Here is a 24700-nt window from a genome sequence, read left to right as displayed (position 1 = left end):
ATCAACCAATAAAAATATTTTTCTTGTAGACTGTGATGTACTAAACTTACATATGACAGTAGTGGGGAGCAGCCTTATAAGAATTGGATGCAGAGGAGGAATAATGTAAATACAGTATTAATTTTTAATTATTAAAAACTTTAAATATTTTTAAAGTTACATATACCAAAAATTGACCAAGTATTAAGATTACATTAAAGAGACATTTGTGCAGGTTAAACTTCAGTGCCTACCCAATTCATGTTACAGTGCTAACTCTTAGTACCTAATTAGAGATGGGCAATAGGAATAGAAATAATGGCATTCTTAGGAAATGACACTATTGTAAGTGTGATTAGGTTGGTTAGGTCATTTCTAAGTGTTTCTGTGTCCTTATAAACAGGTGAAATTTTGAAGCAACACAGATACAGACACAGACACAGACACACACCCACATGTACACGCACACGCACATGCACATGCACGCACATGTACACACAGAGGTGGGGCAGAAAGGGGGAGGGAGGGAGAGAGAGAGAGAGAGAGAGAGAGAGAGAGAGAGAGAGAACATGGGTGGTGATCAAAGTGACAATCAGCATGCTGCTAGTGGAATACAAGAAACAGCAAAGAATGCCTACCAAACCAAAGAGAAAGTAAATACAATAAAGAATTTGATTCAGCCATTGGCTGTGTGGTACTTTCTTATACACACTCCAGAAAAATACTATGAACTTCAATGAAAAATCAATGATAAGATAAACTGGAAGACAAACAACTGTTCCCAACACAAGAATGAATTGAGAAAATCCAAAACAACCAAAACCAACCAAGCAAACAAACAAACAAAAATCCCACAGCTTGGGATGATATGAACGCCAAAACACCTTAAAAGAAGGTTGAAACCCAGACAAACCCAATGATTACAATAGTTGGCTTAACTGTACATGAAACAATACACAGGATTAATGGCAGAAATTATGAGAATTGCATTATTAAACTTTTTCTTCTAGAAAAAACTATTCCCCAGTAATGAAACCATGGATAAATTAACTTACTAGGCTAGAATGTTCATTGTAAGCTGGGATGCAGCATGGTTAGTAGAGTATTTCCCTACTGTGCAGGAAACCCTGGATTTTATCCGTAGCACCACATAAAAAAACGTATGGTGATAGAAGTCTGTGTTGTCAGCACTCAACAAATGAGGCAGGAGGGTAGGAATATCAAATATTATCTTTGGTTTTACAGAGTTTGAGATCAACCTAGACTACATGAGACTGTCATTAAAATCTATTGTATATTGATATATCAATAATAGAAGATAGCAAATCATAAATATCGATTCATAGGATAGTGGTACACAAAAATCTTATATGTTTCTATGATAGACCTCTCCATATAAAGGAGGAAGAGAGCTGGGTAAGTGCTTTATCACAAAACACCCTATCCAGACTCTTGTTAACCTCAGCAACTGTGCTTTAACTCTGACTCCTTGTTGGTTTTGGAATAAAGGCTGAAGGGCACGACTTAGTTGATCCATTTTTCAATAGACACTTGCTCTTGGCTTTCATTTGTCTGAAGTTGCTCTCCCTTTCCTTGTTGTTTCAGTTGCCTGCTGAATTGAAGATGTAACAAAACACCTGTCATAGTGTATTGTCAAGTCTTCAAAACAAATGCCATCACTTAAAGTGTCCAGATTACTGGTAATTATGAGACTATGCCCCAAGTCATAGAAACAGACGTGGACTAGAAGCAGAAATTCAAAGTTCCTTCATATGAGTGGAAAGTCCACTTTAAATATAAACATATTATTAATACTTTGAGAATTCTATTCACACCTAAATCTATTTTAATCATGCTCACACCCTCTTCTCCCCCTCACTTGATCACGATCCACTCCCTAAATCATATCTCCTCCCAAATTTGTGTTGTATTATTTATGCTGTAATTAGCTCATGGGTATTGGGATCAGCCACAGTTTACCAGAGGCCACACTCTTAAGGAGAACCAACTCTCCATTCCCTAGAAGTGATCCTCTTCTCAGCTAGAGTTGGAGTGACTATGCAGCGCTCTGTTCTGTCTTGGAACTTTGACACGACTTGATCTTGTGCAGGCAACTGCAGCTGTAGTGAGTTCGTGAGAGCAGAGGTCTGATTATGTGCAGAGTCCATGGTTCCAATCCTCTCTGAATATTGCTCTTCTCTTTCAGTCCCTCTTCCACTGTGAGAACTGAGCCATCAGAGGAGAGTGGAATGCAAAAATGCAGAAGTCCTGCTTGTGGCTATAGTCCATTAAATACTCTAGAGATTAAACCACCTTTAAAGACAGAAACATATGGAAGGAAGGATTTTATATATTTAATCCAGAATCCTAGTGAATGGCTTTTAAGAGTAAAAGAATGAACTCTTTTTTTTTTTCTTGTTGTTGTTTTGAAGAAGAAAAGCTCAGTGGGTACTTTTCTGGTTTGTCTAGATGGAAGTGAAATGCATTCCTTTCTGGGTCACTGAGTTAATCAAGTTAAGGGTTTTTTTCTTTGTCTTTCTTATCAGTCACTGATGTAATTTGCATTAAGAAGTTTTTGGGGTTTTGTTGTAAAACAGTCGTTTTCTATGACATGTAATCGTCTTGCAAGGAAAGCTCAGTGTTTAATAAGCTGCATCTCTATTCTCTTACCAGGGGAGAAAGAACAAATTAGAATACGAAACCTCATTACCCTCTTTAACTAAGGAATGAACGAGGAAGATAAGCATTCTTTTAGTAGCTATTGTGTGCCAGGCACTACTGAGAACCTCATACACAGCATTTCAGTTCTTATATAACACAGCCATCAAGATATTTGTCCAGTTTTAGTGATGTAAAGAAATGAAGGCTGATAGATGTGGTAACAATCTCCCTTCTTTTTAAAATATGATATTTGATTGATTTTATATATATATGTGTGTGTGTGTTATATGTATATATATACATATATATATATGTATATATATGACCAACAGAGGGAGCTACAAACTTGGGCACAGAGAAGGGATGATGGAAGCATATAACTACAATATGCATATATTAAATTCTTCAAGAAATAAAATTTAAGGTTAAAAATGGCACAAAAATCGAGGTGTCAGAGATGGATCTGAGAGGAGAGGAGTCATGGAGAATATGATCAAAACACATCTATTCCAACCCCAACTTCATGTTCCTTTGTTTTTCTTGTCCTTGAAACAAGGTCTTACCGTGTATCCCCAGCAGGTCTGGAACTCACTGTGTAGAACAGACTGGTCTGGAACTCACAGAGATCTAACTGCCCCAGCATCTGCCCTGCCCGTGTTTGGATTAAAGCCCAGTGCCACCTCATCTGGCCTCTTTTATTTTCTGTAGTACTCTTTTCTGAAATCACAAGGGACAATGATGAAAACATGTTCTATGAATTTAAATCCATCCTGTGGAGTTATTCTATATAGAATGTTAATTAGAGATGTACATATCTATAACTAATTAATCCTTAAAAGGAGCAATAGATTTATCCCATTAAAATTTTTAAAGATTAAAAGCTTCGAGCTGTAACCATTTTTTTGTAATTTTTTTCTTTTACTCTTGACTGTGTTTGCCTTTTACTTGTATGCCTTCGGGCACCAGGAAATTTGATATTCCTTTGTAGTTTATTCTTTGCTTCTGGACATGTTTTATTTTCTTTGGATAGATTAATAGCATATTTATATACTTTGTGGAGTGGGTTAGATTTGCTTCTGCTCTCCTTTAATGCTCTATGCTTTCATTCTCTCAGTACTGAGAAAAATCACAAAACCTCTTCTGGCATAATTTAAATGGTGGCTGTCCTTTTTATTCTTGTTGTTTAAGAGGTGAATCGACATTCCAATTTTTTTTTCATAAGTGAGAAAATAATTGGGTCAAACAGAAAATTATGCAACTAGTCAAAGTAAGTTGGACTTTGATGCTGATCACTGATGATGATAGTGTCTTTCCTGTGTCCTTGATTATAGCTACAAGATATTGATACACTCTTCATATGAAAACAGGTAGTTGTATGTGTGTGTGCTAGAGTAGCCCCTCATTTTCTGGTAACTCTTACTGTGTCATTGCTGAAACCAGCTAACAGTGTGAAAACAAAGGAGGGGAGGAGCTTAGGACAAATAAATCTATGAAGGCAAGGACTCTTAATTTCATATTAAAAAGTCTCTATAAAAATCTATTGATTAAGATGATAAAATCTAAGTGTGACGAAATAAAAGTCTTATTAACTGATATCAAAACTAGGTGTGGTATATTTTTTAATATGTATAATAATTAAGTTTCTGAAACAATTAATCATGGAAATTGCATATAGAAACAGAGGAAAGTCAGGGGATGGGGGGAACCATGAACTTAGTGGGTAGTTGTGGGAGCAAAGAATGAGCTAGGAGGAGGGGGCAGGAGCAGGAATTATATAAACAAAATACTCATATATTAAATTTTTAAAAAATTGAAGTTTAAGGTTAAAAATGGCACAAAGATGGTGGTATATGAGATTAATCCAAGAGGAGAGGAGTCGTGGTGAATATGATCAAAGTCCATGGGTATTCCTGTCTCAAACTCTCAAAAATCAATAGAATAGTACACTAACAGATGGGTCAAATGAAAGCACACATTTTCCCATTTCACACGCAGCCATATCATCGGCGTACTTGTCTTTGCTGAAGCTGCCCCGGTGAATCTTTTCTGTAATGACATATTACCAAAATTTCAGAACCGGATAGGCATGCATAAAGCTTTTATGGTTTTGTTGCTTTTTTGTATTTTTTATTTCATGGTATTTTTCAGAGTTTAATTTCCCCTGTCTTGCTGTCATGGGTACCTGGGGGACTCACAAAATTGACTAGCTAAATGAGCACTAATGATTTGACTCTCGGCCTTAAAAAACAAAGGAGTACAGTCTGATGATTATGTGAAATGCTTCTGGGAAAGCCCATGAACAATTAGGGCATGGAGTCCCAGGCTTTCTTCTCGATGGCTTCTGGTGTCTGAGCAGTCCAATAATGAAGCAAAAGTGAAAAATAAATAAATATCCAATAATAACTGTGGCAGGTTCTCATGGTTAATTTATTATTCATATTCTGCTTTAATCCTTTATGTCCTTGAAAGGAAATTATATTTTCTTGTCATTTGAAAACATTGAGAGCGAAGGTCTTACTTGCGAAGGCAGTTTCTGAATAAGAAGAGGATAAAAATTTTATCGAATCATTAACTGTCCATTAGAACACAGAAATGATTTTTGTATCGTATTGTGAGGATATTTGAAAGCCCCACACAATACAAATGGAATAAAAACAGGTAAATGTGACATCGAATACAAACCATTAGTACTTTGTTCCTCAAATCACTAAAATATCACAGAATATATTGTATCTTTTCTGTTAAGCTACCACAAAATCGCTAATATTTCTGATCTATTAGTTAAATTTGAGACCATTTCTAGTATCCAAGATCTTCATTTATCAGCTGCAGTAAAGAACAGTGGAAAATGTTTTTGTTATTTATAATAAGAACTTCTAATAGTGGGAGCCCTGGAGTGGGGTAATATAACCTATTTCTTAAGACTTGTTTGTCAAAAAGTGGATCTTTAAGATGACTTTAATAATTTTCAAATGGGGTCTAATGATATCCTGATATCTTGCCTGAACTTCAGGGTCAGTAGGCCCATGTCCGGTAGTAGATGGCCAGTACAATTTGAATTAAACGCTATTTTTGTAGACTTTTGGTTACATATTATTGCTTTTGAGGGGTATATTTTGTCTTATATGAGTCTTTGTGTGTGTGTGTGTGTGTGTGTGTGTGTGTGTGTGTGTGTGTTCTGTATTCTTTCTTTTTCCTTTTTTAAAAATGTTGGGGTTTTTGTTTGTTCATTTGATTGTTTTCAAAAGAGAGAAAGAATGAGTATGGAGTTGGGTGGGTGGAAGGGTGGGGCATATCCGGAAGGAATAGGGGAGGAAACAATGATCAAAAAAATTGCAGTTACTTTCCATAAAAATATTGAACAGAAAATTAATGTTGAAAATAAACTTCCATTAAAACTATCTACAAATATCAAAATAAAACAGTACATTAAATATTATGTTGACTAATATTTGTGACAAAATTATATGTCCATATGTTCTGACTGGGTTTGTTGGTCAACCTGACACAAGCTATAGTCATCAGAGATGAAGGAGCCTCAGCTGAGGAAACGCCTCCAAGAGATCCAGCTGTAAGGCATTTTCTCAATTAGTGATTAATGGAGGAGGGCCCATTGTGGGTGGTGCTGTTCCTGGGCTGGAGGTCCTGAACTCTATAAGGAAGCAAGTTGAGCAAGCCTTGGGAAGCAAGGCGGTAAGCAGCACCCCTCCATGGCCTCTGCACCAGCTCCTGACACCAGGTTCCCACTCTGCTTGAGTTCTTGTCCTGACTTTCTTTGGTGATGAACAGTGACAAGGAAGTGCTTTTTGGCCATGGTGTTCATCACAGGAATAGAAACCCTAACTAAGATACCACATTAAAAAAAATTACTCAATGCCACCCTGTATTGTGCCACTGTAAAATGCACAATTTAAATCACAGCTTATTTTCTATATTTTACCAAAGTGTTAAGAAGTGACCGCAGAATTTGGGGATTGGGATTTTTTTAATTTATCAAAAAAATGCTCAAAATTTAAAGCAACGCAATTAAAATTAGGAAGTGTTTAATATCATTTAGATTTAAACTTGTAAATTGCTTTTCTTTCTGAAACAGTGTTTCACTGTTAAGCCCAGGGCCGTCTTGCCAGTCTCAGAAGCATGGTCCTCCTGCCTCAGGCTCCTGTGTGCTAAGATTGCAGACAGAAAAGCTGAATGTTAGTCATTACTTGTATCCTATTTTTCACCTCCTCTATAAAGTGTAGACTCTTATCATTTCTTTGATTAAAGTCCAGTCTTTGAGGTGGTTGGTTTAGAAAGCAAATATCATCAGGTTCTCATACAAATGCGGATGTTTTTTATAACCCTTGTTTTTACCTCCCATGGTAGGATTGAGTAATTACATCAGAGCTTTTCTATCCCACCAGGTTTAAAATATCTACTATCTGACCTGTGAGGAAAAAAAATTCACCACACATCTGAAATAAGGACAGACATGTATACTACACAGATATATTTAATCATGTAATATACATTGTAAAATTATTTCCCAGAAAAACACTTGGACATAGAGCCAATAAGCTCCTCTAATATTGACTGTATTTATATGTCTCTACACTTCAAATTTCACGTTCTTATCACAACTATAAGATTCTTTTTTCTGTAAGCATAGGTTAAATGTGACAACCATCAATAGAATGATTAGTTAATGTATATTTAGTTATTTAGTTATTTAGAACGATTAGTTAATGTATTATTTGCTGAGCAATTGCTTTGGACAGAATATATGTTGATAGTGATAATCAAAAATTTCCTAACCCACTGGAAAACTCATCATTAATGTGCATCAGTAAAGGGGCTCCATGTGGAAAGTCTCTCCTCCTAAATTCATGCATGGAAACATACAAAGGACAACATTTGAGGATTAGGACTCGCCTTCACTCTTTTGGGGTCTGAAAATGGACTTTGTAGCATTCTCTTTCTTTTATGTTTTATCCCATTCTAATGCATGGCTAAAAAGCACACATTCATGCCATGTGATACACTCTAAATAAAACCTATAAGTTAATTATTGTATATCTATGTGTACAGAAAAAAAACAAGAAAGTGACAGTGATTTAAGAACATAGCTCTTGGCTGGGCATGGTGGGCATACCTTTAATCTCAGCCCTTGGAAGGCAGAGACAGGAGAATTTCTGTGACTCTGAGGCCAGCCTAATCTAGATAATGAACTTAGGACAAATTGAGAGACACCATCTCAAAATTAAAATAAAAGAGAAAAGAGAAAAGAGGAAAAAGGACAAAGAATTCAGTTCTCCGTGTACTTCTCTAAATGAGTCCAGAGTTCTTCCTTTCTTCCATCAATCCTCCTTCTATTCTTCGACCTCTCCTCCTCTTCTTCCTTCTATTCTTCCTCCTTCTTCTAATACTCCTCTTCCTCCTCCCCCAATTTACATCTTGCTGTCAGCAGTACTCTTTCTGTGCTGTTTCTGTATGATTTTCCATCCATTCATACAGTAAGCTAGAAAATCCAGGAGTTGTCTGTGTTCTGGGGATGAGCAGTTTGGAGCTCAGAGGAGAGTAAATAACTTGAGACTCTGTGATAGCAGGTAATGACCTATGGTTCATTCTCAAGTTTGTCTAATTTTAAAGCTGATTTTCTTACCTTATGCAATACTGCTTCCCCATCTCTGTGTGTAATTCAAAAACCATATGTGTGAAATACGCTCTTTTAGGAGCAGCAGCGAGTACAATCTAATAGTCTTCATTAGCAAATTTTTTGTGATTTCACTCAGTAGTAAAATGCTTACTTGAGCATACTCATACATCATACCAATGTTGGCAACAATTAAAATGAATAAAACTTAGAAAACACCCTGAAAAAGAAAAAAAGGAATCTGTCACATTTGTAGAATATTAACCTAAACATGGAATTGGCTTTGTGCAAATGTTTATCTTTTTCATTCATTATTTTGAATAAGACTGCTTTGGTAATCAATCACAGCCAAGAGCTTTGCCTTTCTCTGCACTGGGAAATATATTTTTTAAAAAACCCATCTGATTTTTATATGCTCAATACTATGTTAAATTGTGATATAAGATGATAAATTCACCATGAATATAAAAGCAAAATTGACTGTATTGCTATTAGCACAGAACTCTTGAGTGTAGATTGGCATTAGTCATGTTATATCAGTAAGATGCAACCCCTGAAGCAGCTAATTTAATAAATGGAGATGGGTTCTTTAACTCAGTCTTGGAAATTCAAATTCAAGACTGGGCAGCCACAGTGCTCTGGGCGGCTGGTGAATGTGTTAGAGTAAGTGATTACATCTTGAGCTAGGATTCTAAGAGAGACTGAGAACCCTCTCAGGTCTGAATCCCAGAGCGGAGATCACATGTGTGTTCACTGTGCTGTCTTTTATTTGGTTACTTGGAATTCAAGCTTAGGGTGTCTGCACAGCTCCCAGAGTTTGAAATTTCAAGGAAACACCTAATAATCTTTCTCAGCATCACTAAATGTTCAGATATATTTTGACTGTTTTATTCTTTAATATTACAAGGAACAACGCTTGCTTCCTAGTCAGTTTTGAACTCTGGATTGGTGCCCAACTGGTGTATCTTGGATTTGTCCAGTGGTTCTTAATAATATTTTCAGGTTGAAATAATGCATTCAGTGATAACTTTATTGCAAAAGAGAATTCTTAGAGATAATGCTTTTCATTCAGTAGTTAATTATGTAGATTTTATGTAAGTTTCTCATGGTCTGTTCTGATGCGATTTCTTTTAACTACGTCTAAAATGTCTTTAACGTATCAGTATGGTACAGTAGTATATTGTTTCTATGTGAGGTTAGCCTTGCACATGACCATTTACTTAGTGAAAAGGAAATTTTCAATGAGAGAACATTTCGATGGACATGTCCTGAAGTCCCATTACTGGCATTCCTTTGCATTGTGGCATTCATTAAATCTGCGATGTTCTTGGCCCATCCTTTGCTTTTGGAAACTAACCACAGAAGTGAGTTATTTGATTCCTTGGTAATTTACAAGGCACTATAAACATATCTATCTGTATCATTTTCTTTACTTTAAGAAGCCCTAGAGTGTTTTATTTTATTTTTTATTTATTCACTTTATATCCCTATTGATGCCCCCTTCTGGGTACCACCTCCCATAGTCCGTCAACTCACCTGCCCTCCCCATCTCTTCTGAGAGAGTGGAGGCCCATCTTGGGTATTCCCCCACCCTGGCACATCAAGTCTCTGCAGGGTGAGGCATTTCCTCTCCCACACAGACAAGACAAGGCAGCCGGGTTAGGTTAACAGATTCCGCAGACAGACAGCAGCTTTAGGGACAGTCCCTGCTCCCATCATTCAGGAGTCACATGAAGACCAAACTGCACATCTGCTACATGTGTGCAGGGGCCTGTATCGTATGATCATCCCTGCCCTGCTAAACTGAAATCTAGTTGATATTTACTCTTAATCTGGCTCTTTCCTGCTGGAAAAGCAAGGCATTGTAGATCAGAGGGGACTGAAACTATGAGTCTGCTCTTTTTCTTCTACTTCCTTCCCCAGCGTCTGTCATTGTACTGACTAATTATTCATGTTGAATGCAGCATTTGGGATGGCCACTTGGACATTAAAGCCTCAAAAATGCATCCCCTACAATCTTCTCTCCATAAAATGTATACATTTCAAAGGTGGCATGTCACTTACTGGCCATCTCTCCATGTCTGTTCCCCTTCCTGAAATATGAGACACACTTTCCAGTGTGCATACACTCGCCAAGTGTCCACCACATTTAGATCTCTTTCTTGTAACCTGTGGATAACTTCGTTTTCACATCTCTGTCCTTTTTGTGATCAGGATTTATTGTAGCAGACAAACTATGAAAGTAGCTTTTCCCCCAAGCTGACACACATATCCCTTTATAATGAGATGGTAGGGAATGCTATAGGAGGAAAGAACCACCTTCTATAATTCAAGAGAATGTCTGTCAGCGCTATAGCGCACACACCCAAGTTCTCTATCTCTCAGAACCTATGGTATGTGTGTACATATACATACATATGGATACACTTATTCTGTAGGAAATTATATGTTCATAGTCTTAAATTTGTTACTAATTGATAGCAAATGAAACTAATATTTATTAAATAATGGGGGTATTTTATTTATATATTTATGGTTATCTGTAGAGACAGAATCTTTTAAAATGTTGTGGGAAAGTCCCATTTAACACTAAAAGCTAAAAATCAAGACTGTCCCATTTTGAAACTGTATGATATAGCTATTGGGATCATTTTTTAATATCTGCTTCTCAGAAAAATTAAAGATTTCCTTATTCATTTAGAATATTCCTTGGACTTGGAGAAAGACAAACATAAATATTAATTATTTAGATGTCTGCGTATTGAATTAGAAAGGACTGTACATTTCAGAAGTATTTACTGGAAAACCAGGAGGGTACCCTCTTTCCTCTGTTTGACATCTCAGATTTAATTTAATATCTGACTATCTTAGGGATTGCAATGAAAAGGGAAGAATGAGATTCTTACACGAAACAGCACTGCTGTCTGCTACTAGAGCTTATTAGAGCATTGCAGCGGATCTTGTTAAAGGACACTGGAAGTTTAGCAGCTGTCTACAGATATGATGTGTAAACCTTTTTAAATGTAGGTCCAGGGTAGCTTATGCTGTCTTTACATCCACTGTTTTAGAAGTTTGTACCTCTAGCTACTCATTTTCAAATGTAAAGCCTAACTTGACTTCCTCAACTTAACTCTTTACAGTTCTAATAATTGCTAAACCTTGCTGATTTTGACGCTAAATTGTCACAACTTCATTTATTTTCCACTTTTCTTTTGAGGGATACCTTTGCCTGCACTGCAAAGACTTGAATTATACAGAGAAAACAGATTCATAGGTAGATAGATAGATAGATAGATAGATAGATAGATAGATAGATAGATAGATAGATGATAGATAGATAGATCAAACGTAAGGAGACCACATTGTCCCTTGCTTATAAAATATCCCATGATTCCAGCCCAGAATAAATCAATGAAGGCTCCATAATTTATATTGAGATAACATCATCATCCTAAAACATTTTCACCTTCTTTATGCCATGCAATTGTATTGTGCACATTATTATTACATTGGACATTACTGATACATGTTCGGGAGGAAGGTCTTCTCTGTCTGTCTTCTACTGCAAAACAGGAAATGGCTTCTCTCTCTCTCTCTCTCTCTCTCCACACACACACACACACACACACACACACACACACACACACACACACACGTAAACTCTCATTGTGATTTTTTTCAAATATTAGATAGTTACCACATAACTCTGACTATCTTGGAACTTCTTTTTTATGTAGACCATAAAAGCTGTGAACTGACAGGGGGCCTCCTGCGTCTGCCTCCTGATTGCTGCTCTTCTGGACGACATGAAATATATCCTTTATCCCTTGGAAATTTCACCAAATGGATTGACAAGTATCCCATAACTATCAGTTTTTGTGTCAATGCTCACAACAAATCCATTCCAATATTTCTTATTCTCAACCAATATGAGGATCAGACACTGGGACTACTGTGAGACAGTGCTATGAGCTAGGCTTAATGCAGTAGTTTTTCTTTCTGTAGGGACAGAAGAGCTAGAGTGCCAGACAGGTCCTGCTGTCTTCAAAGGACTGAGGAAAGTAGGCTTGCAGCTGCTTCATTCCATTTTTGGGTTCATCATCACATGCCATTCCCCATGTGTGGATCCGTTCCTGTGTGTCCACGTGACCTCTTCTTAAAGAGCTTCACCGTATAAAAGTAACAACCCATCCTACTTCAATATGATCTGATATGAATTATTTTTGCAATTACAGCAAGCCTATCATCAAATGAGGTAGCATTCTGAGGTCTCCAGGACTAATATTTAAACATGTCTTTTGGTAGGTTCAGCTAAACACTTAGCAATGACTATTCTGTTTATGTATATTTTCATATCACCTGTTCATGTGTATATGTATGTATACCCATTCTTGCTCACAATCAAATATGTACCAATTTTCACAACACGTGAATTTTTTCCTTCTATATTTTAAGCTCGTACAGCACATACCTGTCTGATCTACCTTTGTTTTATTTCAACTGTACATGTGTAGTCATTCCATATATGCTGATTAAATGTAAAAATCTTTGCTCATTACTAAGAAGATATCAAAGATGACAAGAGCTGATGATGATGCATAATATTTCATATTATGTATTTTTGTATTCAATCAGTATTATGAAGAAAGAAAATTGAAATACTATGAATTGGGAATAAAGAGAATTTAGTTCTTTTCCCATGGCCCCAATTGTTTCATAGCCTTGGGGAAATTACTTAATTTCTTCATGCTTTCCTATAACACATAAATGAAAGACATTATAGCTTACAGAGTCACTTTCAAATATTTATGTTTTGCATTTTCCATTCTTGAACCTCCGGAGTCTAATTTAATCAGAAAATCCAGGGCACATGTGAAGAGTCTGGTACGCCATGCTGACGAGTTCATTTTTTATTTTGAAAATTAAAAAATGGAGCATGATGAATAGGAAAGAAATGTGAAATCAGAGCTTTGGTCAAAGTTGACTGAGAAGGCACATGCGAGGGAGGCCCATGGACTCACAGGATGGGGAGTTGACTGGATGGTGTGAGGAAGGGAACGGGAGGAGTAGGGAGTTGTGGTGGAGGAATTTCTAGAACACATTACCAGAAACACGATGTGATTCTATAGATGCTGGGATGTGACCTCTTGTGATGATAACTTGGTTGCCTTTTGCCACAACATGGTGTACATTAACTTCGTTGCAGAGAAATAAAGCAAAATTGTAGTATTTTGCACAGTTGTTAGGTTTTGAGAATATCTTTTGATTCAAAATCTTTTCATAATGTAAAGTGCGCAAGCGCGCACACACACCACACATATATTACTATATATATTATATATATTACTATTTTTGACAATACCTACTTATATTCCATTAGCTTAGCAACAATAGTTTAAATATGGAGATGGTTTTGAATTCAGCATAACTTCCTATATATGATCATTTCTTATTATTATTCAAAGTTAGCCAAGAAAATTTTAAATAAAAATCTTCATGAAAAAAATATTGACATGGCAGTCCAGTGGAAAGGAGAAAAGTAAATTTTCTGAAACTTTGTGGCTGCTTTCTGCTTCATTATATTTCTACTTTGAACCCTAGTAAGCAGAAGTCGACATCCAAAATTTGAATTTAGAATGCTTTATCATAGTATCTATAAAGTTATTTTAAAAAGTTAGAATTCCTAATTAAATGCTTATCAGATTAAATTTTTGGATCAATCATTTTTATGCTTTATTCTTATTTATTTTCTATTAGTATAATTAGTAAGTATAATATAGCTTACACCTCATCATTTACAAGTTACCTACTGCCTGTAAGCATCAAATTAATCACAATTTACACATGTAGGTAATCAGAACATGGCATCACAGATTTCATACTTTACTCTTTTCACAAATTCAGTTCATTAAAATGATTAAGTAAGTGGAAGCGTCCCTTTTGAAAATATTGCAAGCCCATGTTTGCCTCAAATATTCTCCTAATTAAGCAACATAATTAAGTGGATAGTAAGGTCTACTTAGGAATTTATAAGCACATTTGACGTGTAAAGTTCGAATGTTATTTATCAGAAAGTTTTTGTTGCTTTTAATTAAATAATCCACGAAAAAGCGAGCAAGATGGTTGGGGAAATGGCTCAGTCAATAAGGGCTGGTTTTGTAAGCATGAGGATCTGAGTCTGGATCCCTGAGACCTTTGTAAAGAGTCAGACATGGGGGCCCTCCTGTTATCCCAGCATAGTGCTGCTGGGCTGCAGAGACAGTCCCGGAAGCTCATGGGCTAGGAAGGTTCTTCCATAGAATGCAGTTCCAGGTCAGTGGAAAACCCTGTTCTCCAGGAAAAGGGGAAGATGCTAGAAGAAGTTTCCTTTGACCTCTATATACATGTCAAGAACACTTGTACCTGAATCTCTCCATGGGAACACACACACACACACACACACACACACACACACACACACACACACACACACACCACATTTAAACAGAGTAAAAAATCATTCATACAAAATAACATGACTATATAAGCTTTTTCATTTCTCTCTTGGTTGGTTCCGAGAACTTAGAGTTAAGGACCCTATTGCTGAACTCATCAAACACTTTAGGCACAGGAATTGGATGAATCACGCCAGAACTGAGTTAAAAGCATCCTCCCTAAGGATTACCCCACATGGTACATAAAGGAGTTATGCAAGCTGCCAAGGCATAAAAGCAATGAATAGTGCTACCCAGCTGTAATGCTTACAAACCATAACAATGACCAGCATGGCAATGTACTCCCAAGGGTACAGTCGAGATGCCTATGTCTTGGGAGCAACCAACAGTTGTTTAATTAGACTTTCAGCCTGTTCAATATGAGGGAATGTATTCCTGGTGCTGTGAAACTCGCCAAATAAATGTAGCTGGTAAGATCCTAGAGTCTAGCAGAGAACCTGTTACGGCCACTTTCCTGAGCCAGCAGAATTTCTATCTGAACTCTAAATGCTGGTCCTAATAGCCTTAAATAAGAGTAGTTGTTACTCCTTGTCAAAGTGGCTAATTTTGTAATAAAAGAGAACATTTCAGAAACCTACAACTGGCGAAAATGCAGAGAACAATTGATTGAGCATGCCTAGAGTGACTTGACATATATGCACCACAACCCCTCTCCCTAAGGACAAGGGAGCATTGCAGAAAAGATGAGGGTATATTCTAAGAGCAAGAGTACAAGGGTGTCTGAACATACTGTAGTTAGGTTGACATTATACCAGTTACCTTAAGTGACTAGCACCTACAAATTTCATATAGACATGAAATCGGTACTTGAAATAAATATATGTGTATCTTTAGAAGCAAAGTAAATATATTTTAAAAGCTATGAATGAATCTTACGGAAAAAAATGACTTATAAACGTATCATTGCAGCCAGCAATTCTAGGAAAATTTTAAAAGATTTACTCTATCACATATGGAGTAGATAATTCAGAGAACTATCATTCTTTTAAAACATTAAATATGATGTGCACTGAACATGAAATAATGAGAGCAGGTACTTTTCATTGGAAGAAGAAACTTGAGAGTATGGTGTTTCCTGCTTCAAACCCATTCTGTAGTCCCATCATATTCTCCCTGGCTACCAGACCCTTAGTTAGTCAGTCTCTTGCAAGTCTCTTTTTGAGAGAACAGATAACCTGGTGGCTCTAACATGGTATACAATCAGTTTGAATCAGTTTGTGGATGTCATTCCAAAGTGTGGTTATTTTACCAATGGATGTGTTGACAGGACTTAGTCATCACCTCTTTGAGCCACTGTTTGTAGCAAGGTGGTCTGCTTAATGGCCTCTGACTAAAATCTCCTTATATTAAAATGAGGCAGAGCAGATAATTTTCTCTTAACATTGTATATTAACATCTTGGGTAGCCTGAGTTATACAGCGTACCATGTAGGACCACAAGAGCAAGGGTGTAAAACTATCACTTGGGGCACGGTAAGCTCTTCAGTGGTTATACAACTGAAAATGGTTATGCCAATGGCCAATGGTTCACTGGGGGGAGGAATAGGGTCCTATGAGCCTCTCTCTAATCTATGATTGATTTTGAGAGGCTCAGTCTTGTGCAAACCCAATGCAGATGAGTGAAACACCTATACATTCATGATTACCTTGTCATGAACAGAGGATAGAGATTCACAGCCCTTCTCTCCATCACTCTGCCTGATATATTTTTTGCTCCCACTTTTACTGTATTTCCTGAGACTTAATGGGGTGATACATGAGTTCCTGTTTGGAATTAGTTTCAATTGTCTCTATTTCACGGCACTTACTGAGCAGCCGTGAGTTTCAGCATTCATAGCTCTTCAGTGCAAAGCTATGTATGCATCTCTGATCAAGTCTGAAAAGCACGCTTGCATATTGATATAAACAAAAAATAGGGAAGCCTCTATGCTATATATTTACTTCTGAATTATGTTTGAGTCTTTTTTCATAATCTTAAGTATGTATATGTGGAGAGGGAAAGGGTATGCACATATAAATGCAGGTGCCTAAGGAGTGCAGAAGCACCAGATCTTGGACCTCCAGTTCCAGGCTGCTATGAGCTGGAAACCCACCCCACATCACATGGAGAGGAGCAAATGCCCCTTTACTACTTAATCTGTTTTAAGCTCTCTATTAGACACCAGTAAGTAAAAGTTGAAGAAATTTCCCCTCATGCACCATGAATTTTATTTTGCGGGTTTTCATAATTATAATTTAATATACAAGACAAACTAAATGTTTTATATCTTATTCTCAAGGTATTATTCTGTCTCTATTTGGTTTCTTGTTAAATGTTAGTTTGGAAAATTTTTTTCCAAAGTAAATGACTCTATGAAACCCTTCATCTTCGGCCAGGCTTGCTCTAGAGGACATTTCTGTAGCTCAGAGAATAAAGGAATATTTTCGTCAGTCACATGAAATACCATGAAGATTGCCTCTGATTTAAGGACAAAACAATAAGATAGCACAAGCCATCCCAGAAAATAGACTCAGCTGTTGCTGTCTTTCTTAGTTAACACTTGGGAAAGGGTACATGCCACTCACCTAAGAAAAAATATAGGCATATAAATATATATATATATATTAACTTACCATTTAGTCCAGATTTTCTGAATATATTATTAACACGCCAAATGGTATAGAAGCATTATACAATGTAGGAATGTTACGGAAAATAAATTGGCATACTATACAATGCAGAAGGATTGTAGGAAATATATGCTAACATTCTCTGTAACATAGTTGGTTCTGTGAATGCTTGCCCCTTCCTATTTAGGGAAAATCAGGATCACTGTTCACTGCACTTGCAGATAATGAATTCAAGTAGACATTTCTATTTGTTTGGCTCACTCTACACGCAAGTGAAGGAGACTCAGCTTCCAAATGATTCCATATGTAGACGGTAATAAAGTGATGCAAATTCAATTCCATTTATCTTTAATTGAAAACATTCTTAATTCTAGCCAGCCACTGCTATAGATTTCAAAGATGGAAAGATTATGGTTTAGAAGTCACTATTACACTTCATACACTGTTAAAGTGTGGCGATTGCTTTCTAAATAATGTGTGCGGGGTTGGTCTTTTTAAAGCCCAATTCCAGGGCTAGAAGATCATGAATCTTACAGAAACAGCACAGAATAGAGGTTGCCAATGTCTGAAGTGCAGTGGAAAGAGACAGATCCTGGTCAAAGGATGTAAATTTTTAGAAATACAGGATGCAGTTATGGTGGTGATTAAGTTTGCAGAATCGTGGTCTTAATTAACATGTTCTGAAGTTTGCAGTGAGAGTAGATCACTATTTCTTCAAACAATGAAGGATTTCATTCCATCAGATTATCATGTATCAATAAGTTTGGTATGCTATATGAGAGAATTTTTATGATTGGTACATACATTAAAAGGTCACAGTATATATCTTAACTACATGCAATTTTGTTAATTGATAAGGTGGCAAAATGAGATCAACTAAAAGTAATGCAATATAGATATAGGTGAACATCTCTCTTTAACTTTAGATTGCTAGAAGAATGGCTTTTGTACAAAAATCTTGAATTTCTCCTAGAATATATAAAGGAGAATATTTTTCATGTAAGAAAGGAATTTTCAGGTAATTGGAAGGGTTTTTTGCTGACTTGTTTGTTTTTTAGTATTACATGGTTTTGTTTTTATGTATTTGATTTTAAATATACATTTGTGCTACATTGTTTTCATTTACAGGTAATTACATCATTCCCCCATCTCTCTCTCCTCCAAAGTCTCCCATGTACCCTATCTGCTCCCTCTCAGGTTCATGACCTTTTCTGTTTAGTTGTGATTGTAACATACATATACACAAAAACATGTCTACACATACAATCTGCTGAGTCTGTTTAGTATTGGTTGTGTATGTATGATTTCAGAGCTGGCATCTTGGTACTGGATAACCAATTGATCGACTCAACCCTGTGGAAGAATACTTCTGTTCGCTGCTTTTTCTAGCTGCCTAGAGTCTTTGTTTAAGAGTGAGAGCCCTGTGATTTACCCTGTGATTGAGGTTTTATGGGTGATATGCCATACCTTTACGTGACAATATGATCTGCTGTTTCTGCACAGAATTTACGTGTTGCTTGGTGTCGCTCTGATTGCACTGATAGTTTTTTTCACATGTGCCCATTTACCTGAATTCAATCCTGTTTCAAAACTGCTGACTCAGGATAATGATAATAACACTGACAGAAACAACAACCATAACTATACCTAATATGTTTTTGGAATAGGCTCACCCACCCTGTGATATAAGAAAATGACAAACATTACTGATATATTAATTAAAACTCCTGTTTCATGAGTTTTCTGTTGATATTTTGTTGTTGTTGTTGTTGTTGGTGGTGGTGGTGGTGGTGGTGGTGGTGGTGGTGGTGGTGGTGGTGGTTGTTTTGGTGGATTTTTTAAATTTATTAATAATTTTGTTTATATTTCAAAGTGATCATCCTTCCCAGAGTTTCCTCCATGAATGCCCCCTTTGCTCTTCACTTACCCTATTCTATCTCACCGCTCTTGCACCCCCCTTCTCTGGGGCATCAAGCTTCCACAAGACCAAGGATCTCCTATCCCTATCACTCCTGTGATAGATAAGGCCATCCTCTGTTACATATGGGGCTGGAGCCATTGGTCCCTCCATGTGTACTGTTTGGTTGGTGGTTTAGTCTCTGGGAGCTTTAAGATGTCTAGTTAGCTGATACTGTTGTTTTTCCTATGGGGTTGCAGTCACCTTCAGTTTCTTCAGCACTAGCCATAACTCTTCCCTTGGGGTCCCTGGGTTCAGTACAATGGTTGGCTTGAGTATCTGCATCTGTCTTAGTCAGGTCCTCTCAGAGGACCGCCATACCAGGCTCCTGTCCACAAGCACATCTTGGCATGAGCAATAGTATTGGGGTTTAGTGTCTGTGGATGGAATGGACTTCTCAATGGGGTGGACTCTGGATGGCCTTTCAGTCTCTGCTCCACTTTTGTCTCTGCATTTCCTTTAGACAGGGACAATTCTGGGTTAACAAGTTTGAAATGGTTGAGTGGTCCCATCCCTCTACTGAAGGGCATATGGACCAGAGGTGGTCTCTTCAGGCTCTATCTCCTTGCTCTTGGTTACTTCAGGTAATGTCACCGCCATTGTGTCCTGGGAGCCTCTTGCGTCCTTGTCGCCTGGGATTTTCTAATGGTTCCCCAAGTTCTCCACCCTTCACTGCTACGTATTTCTATCCATTCTCCTAGCCTTCTGTACTTCTATCCTGCCTTTTCCCATACCTAGTGCTGCCCCCGCCCTCTTTTCTTTCCATTCCCTCTCCTGTCAATGTCTCTTCCCCCCTTACCCTCCTGTGATTATTGTGCTACCCCTTTTAAGTGAGTTTGAAGCATCCACACTTTGGCCATCCTTCTTGTTAAGCTTCATGTGGTCTTTGAGTGGCATCATTGGTATTCTGAGCTTTTGGAGTAATATTAACTTACCAGTGAGTACATACCATGTATGTCATTTTAGGTCTGGGTTACCTCACTTGGGATGATTTTTTTTATTTCCATCCATTTGCCTACAAAGTTTGCGAAGTAATCATTCTTAATAGCTGAGTAGTATTCCATTGTGTACCTACCACAAAAATACTCAGTAAAATTCTTACAAATTGAATCCAAGAACACATCAAAATGATCATTCACCACAATCAATTAGGCTTCATCCAGGAATGCAGAGATAGTTCAATGTATGGAAATCCATCAACATAATCCACTGTATAAACAAACTCAAAGAAAAAAATTACATGATCATCTCATTAGATGCTGAAAAAGTCTTTGACAAAGTACAACATTTCTCCATGTTAAAGGTCTTGGAAAGATCAGGAATTCAAGGTACATACCTAAATATAATATAAGCAAGATACAGCAAACATACAGCCAATATCAAATTAAATGGAGAGAAACTTGAATCAATCCCACTAAAATCAGGGACAACACAAGGTTGCCCACTCTTTCCCTATCTATTCAATATAGTACTTGAAGATCTAGCTAGAGCTATTAGACAACAAAAGGATGTTTGGTGGTTTTTTTTCATGACTCTTTTCTTTTAGGGTTCTATCTGACCTTTATCAGTGTCATCTTCCAATGACATTAATGTTACAGTTGAAGTGATAATCACATAAACTATCTAGTAAAAGCAAGACTGCAAATAATATCGATAATAATAATCCCTCAAATGCTTCATGATTAGGGAGTTTTCATTTTATTAGTGGATTAAAGTGTACTTGAACATATTACTGCTGTCTTTTTTTCCTTTGTCATAAATTTAAAATATCTGTAGTTTAAGATTTAAAGAATATTGGAAATAATTTTTAACTTATATTTATATTAAAGACAAACAATGCACCATGTAAATTTAGCACATAAGAACATTGGATTTTATTTCTCCCTTTGTATATATTATATTAGAATGACTTTACTTGTGATTTTGAAATTTGTGTAAAACTATGAATTGTTCGAAAGCTTTTGACTTAGTAACTGAGGTACAAGCAGCAAACTAAGAGGAAAGATTTTTTTCCATTTGATTTCTAAATCTAGCATGTCTTCAAAATATTTAAACACCTCGTACTATGATTCTGGCATGTCTTATACAAAAATTATAATGTACTTGAGGTAAAGAGAACATTTCATAGGTTGCAACATGCTTGTCTTCTTTCGATATTCAGAGCACTCTGAACTAAAGTAGTAAACTTTTCTAAGAGTAGAAATTATAGGACGAGTACATACATCATCACGTGGGATTTTTAGATGTGGTACCTGTTCACTTGTACTGTCTCATTGCTTACAAGCTCAACTTAGATGTACATTTAGTAAGATAAAGAAATAACTAAAATTGTCAGTGAAGATATTTAACTTTTCTTTAGTGCACATAATTAATCTACACATACTTTGTGTAATATGTGAATGTTGTTTTTGGTTTACTAAAAATATCTTTAATAATATGACATATATTCTGTGATTGGATTTTCTCTGTAATAGGAAAGAAGTGTTGTTGTTCATTAGTATACTCTAGCATATTCTATTGTCCTGTATGTTAAATGACATTCACATTTACCTTAACGTTAAGATACAGAAGCCTGGCCAAGAGAGAAGACGTCACATCTATAGGGAAGAACATTAGGACTTGTTAACTCTTCAGGCTAAACACTGGCCTGATTATGGTCTTTTATTTTTTTACTTGAATTAGTCTTTGAGTCATAAAATAAAATATATTTTTCAGTTTGAGGCATTCAATAATTACTCAGTCTTAATTTTGGACTAAACAAAATCCTTATTCAATATTAGAAATATTAGTCTCGTGCAAATAAACTTTTAGTCTAAATCAAACTGAATCTTGTGTCTGCTACTTCATATATGTTTCAAGGTCCAAGTAGTCGTCTGAGGCATGGGTTGCATCAGGGAATGAAACATTTAAGAAAGTGATAGGAAAACTTAGCCCTCTTCTAGTGCTAAATTTGTTTTTCATACCTGAAACAAATAAGCAAGAACATAAAACTGTCAGTGTGGCCAATCTATCCGTACCATGCCAATGTTATGGGCTTGGGAATCCATTAACCATAGTTTACTATGTACCATGTACTGAGGCCACTATGAGCTAGATTCTTTTTTCAGAGGTGATTGAATTTAATTATATATAGTTATTCTTCAAGGATACATCAGCCAAAATTGGTTTAATCTAATACTATATAAGTACCCAAGAGGGTATGTTTGTTATAATAGTGAAATGTTCTCATTATCTTCAAAGATGTAAAGCTCCCTTTTAAATTACATACTACTGGCGTAAATGGCATGTATTCTATGAGTTTGGTGTCATTATTAGATGGAATGTGAAAACGTGGATAGTCAGGTCTTTAAAATGGTGTTGCTCATGCTGTTAATAACAACTGCTCAGAATAAACATATTTCTCTATTTAAGTGATACGCTTAAGAGAGCTTTGCATTTGCTAGTGTTCTGTATGTACTCACATGTGTCTCAGTACACATTCCAAGGTGTAATGGAATTTAGTTTTGCCTTCTACCTAATGAGTGTGGAGGATTAAAATCAGACTTGATTGACTGAATCCCACTGATCTTTAAATGTTAAGCTTTACTGAACATTTAAGCATGAATAAAAGTTTTAAGGGTAACCTTGCACTTGTTTAAAGTGAATTTTTTTGCATTCATTGAATTTATTTTACAACTAAGAAAATATTTAGCTATATTCTGTGAAGCATCATTTTTGAGATGGGAGGAGGTCTTTCCTCTCAAATAATTCTGCCAAGTATTTACGTTGCCAGCGTGTTAGGGATGACATTGTATTGCTTCGTAATCCTTAAGTGCTACTTCAAAATTATGCCCTATTCAATCAAATATAACTTACCATGAGGAAAATACACAGATAGATGTTTGTGTTTTAATGGTTAAAGCACACTGCAGAACTTCCTTTAATAAGTCAGATGTCCTAAGTCAGCAAAACTTCTTTAGTTGTATGTAGCTAGAAGGCAGAGTAACGTCAGTGTTGGTATTCATAATCATTTAAGCTTGCATACATTTACTATTTCTTTCTTTTGATTTCAGATGCAATAACAGAACCCAGTGTGCAGTGGTGGCAGGTCCTGATGTATTTCCAGACCCATGTCCGGGAACATATAAATACCTTGAAGTGCAGTATGAATGTGTCCCTTACAGTATGTATATTTCTCTATTTTTCTTTTAAAATATATTATTCTTTAATTTGCATGCATTCTCTGTAATGACATAGAAATACCTCATAAATATAAAGAAGGCAACAGATGTGACATTTACAGGTCCAGACTCTTCCTTCATTGCCTGTCCCTGCAGCATCTAATTTTGATGATACATGATTTTGATGATAATGTACATGAATGCCCACGGTAACCAGGTCATTAATGCAAGAACATGCGATGCCTTAAGAAAGCAGAGGAAGTAGCATGTCCACACAGAATCTCTTCAAGGCTGCACAAGTAGAAATTGAATATAAATGCAAATTTTATACACTTTTATACACTTCTACCCATCACAATCGATTTTTTTCAGTGTGATTAAAAGTAATTATATCTAAGTTTTACATACTGTCAACCTTTGAAAATCAGATGTATGTCCATTCACAGGGTACAAACTGGAGAGTGAAAGGAGACCATGGATTAAGAAACACCTCAGAGTATGTTTTATACATTCCCAAGGAGTATGTCTGCAGCCCTTAGATCAGCCATGGTATAGGGCAGTAATGTGGTTTTTTTTTCCCTTCAGGAGTAATGAAGAATGAAATAATCTAAAATGGAGCATTTTCTGACTTTTTTTATCCCAAAGGAAGATTCATCATCACAAAAGTTTTTTTTTATTTTACTAGTTAATTATTCATGGGATTTTGTAGTGAAAATCACACAGGAAATCCTGTAGTCTCGTGGTGTTAGATATTCAGCTCATGCCAGAGAGACAGAGAACACCTGGGATCATAAACAAATCCCAGGATCCCACTTCCTTTGATGTCTCAGAAGGAGAAAAATATCTGGGGATCAGCAGGTTTGCTGTGCCAAGAGACAGCTCTCTCAGCTTTCTCTTCTGTGCTTATTTCAAGAAACGGCACATTACTCATGCGCCAGAATGCTCACACTTCAAAAATAGAACTTTGGCCAACAAGAAAGGAATTATAATTTGAAAATAATAACGAGGTGGGATAAAATTTTATTTTTGAGTCATTATAGCATGAGTGGATAGTGTGAATTCAATGCATTTCGTCCACTTAATATTCCTTGTTCTGAAAAATGTGTTTAAGTGTATAGGTTTAATTGAACTCTCAGTTGGGTTTCATATATTATCATCTCCACAGGGGCTTTTGTGAAAAGTCTAAAACTCCTACTCACCATTTTTTG

At 36.4% G+C, this 24700-nt stretch overlaps 1 protein-coding gene across 49 annotated transcripts in view; it reads left to right on the top strand.

Moving 5' to 3' along the window:
• Nucleotides 1-24700, top strand: part of Adgrl3 (adhesion G protein-coupled receptor L3) — a 781670-nt gene that overhangs the window by 405309 nt on the left and 351661 nt on the right. For all 49 annotated transcript variants that reach the window (XM_087582192.1, XM_087582189.1, XM_087582185.1 and 46 more), the window contains 1 exon segment: nucleotides 23385-23494. In XM_087582192.1, coding sequence (XP_087438318.1) covers nucleotides 23385-23494 — 110 coding nt within the window.

This window comes from Rattus norvegicus, chromosome 14 (genome assembly GCF_021556685.1).
Source record: "Rattus norvegicus strain SHRSP/BbbUtx chromosome 14, alternate assembly SHRSP_T2T, whole genome shotgun sequence".
Classification (NCBI taxonomy): Eukaryota; Metazoa; Chordata; class Mammalia; order Rodentia; family Muridae; genus Rattus; species Rattus norvegicus.
This window is presented reverse-complemented; position numbering and strand designations above follow the sequence as displayed.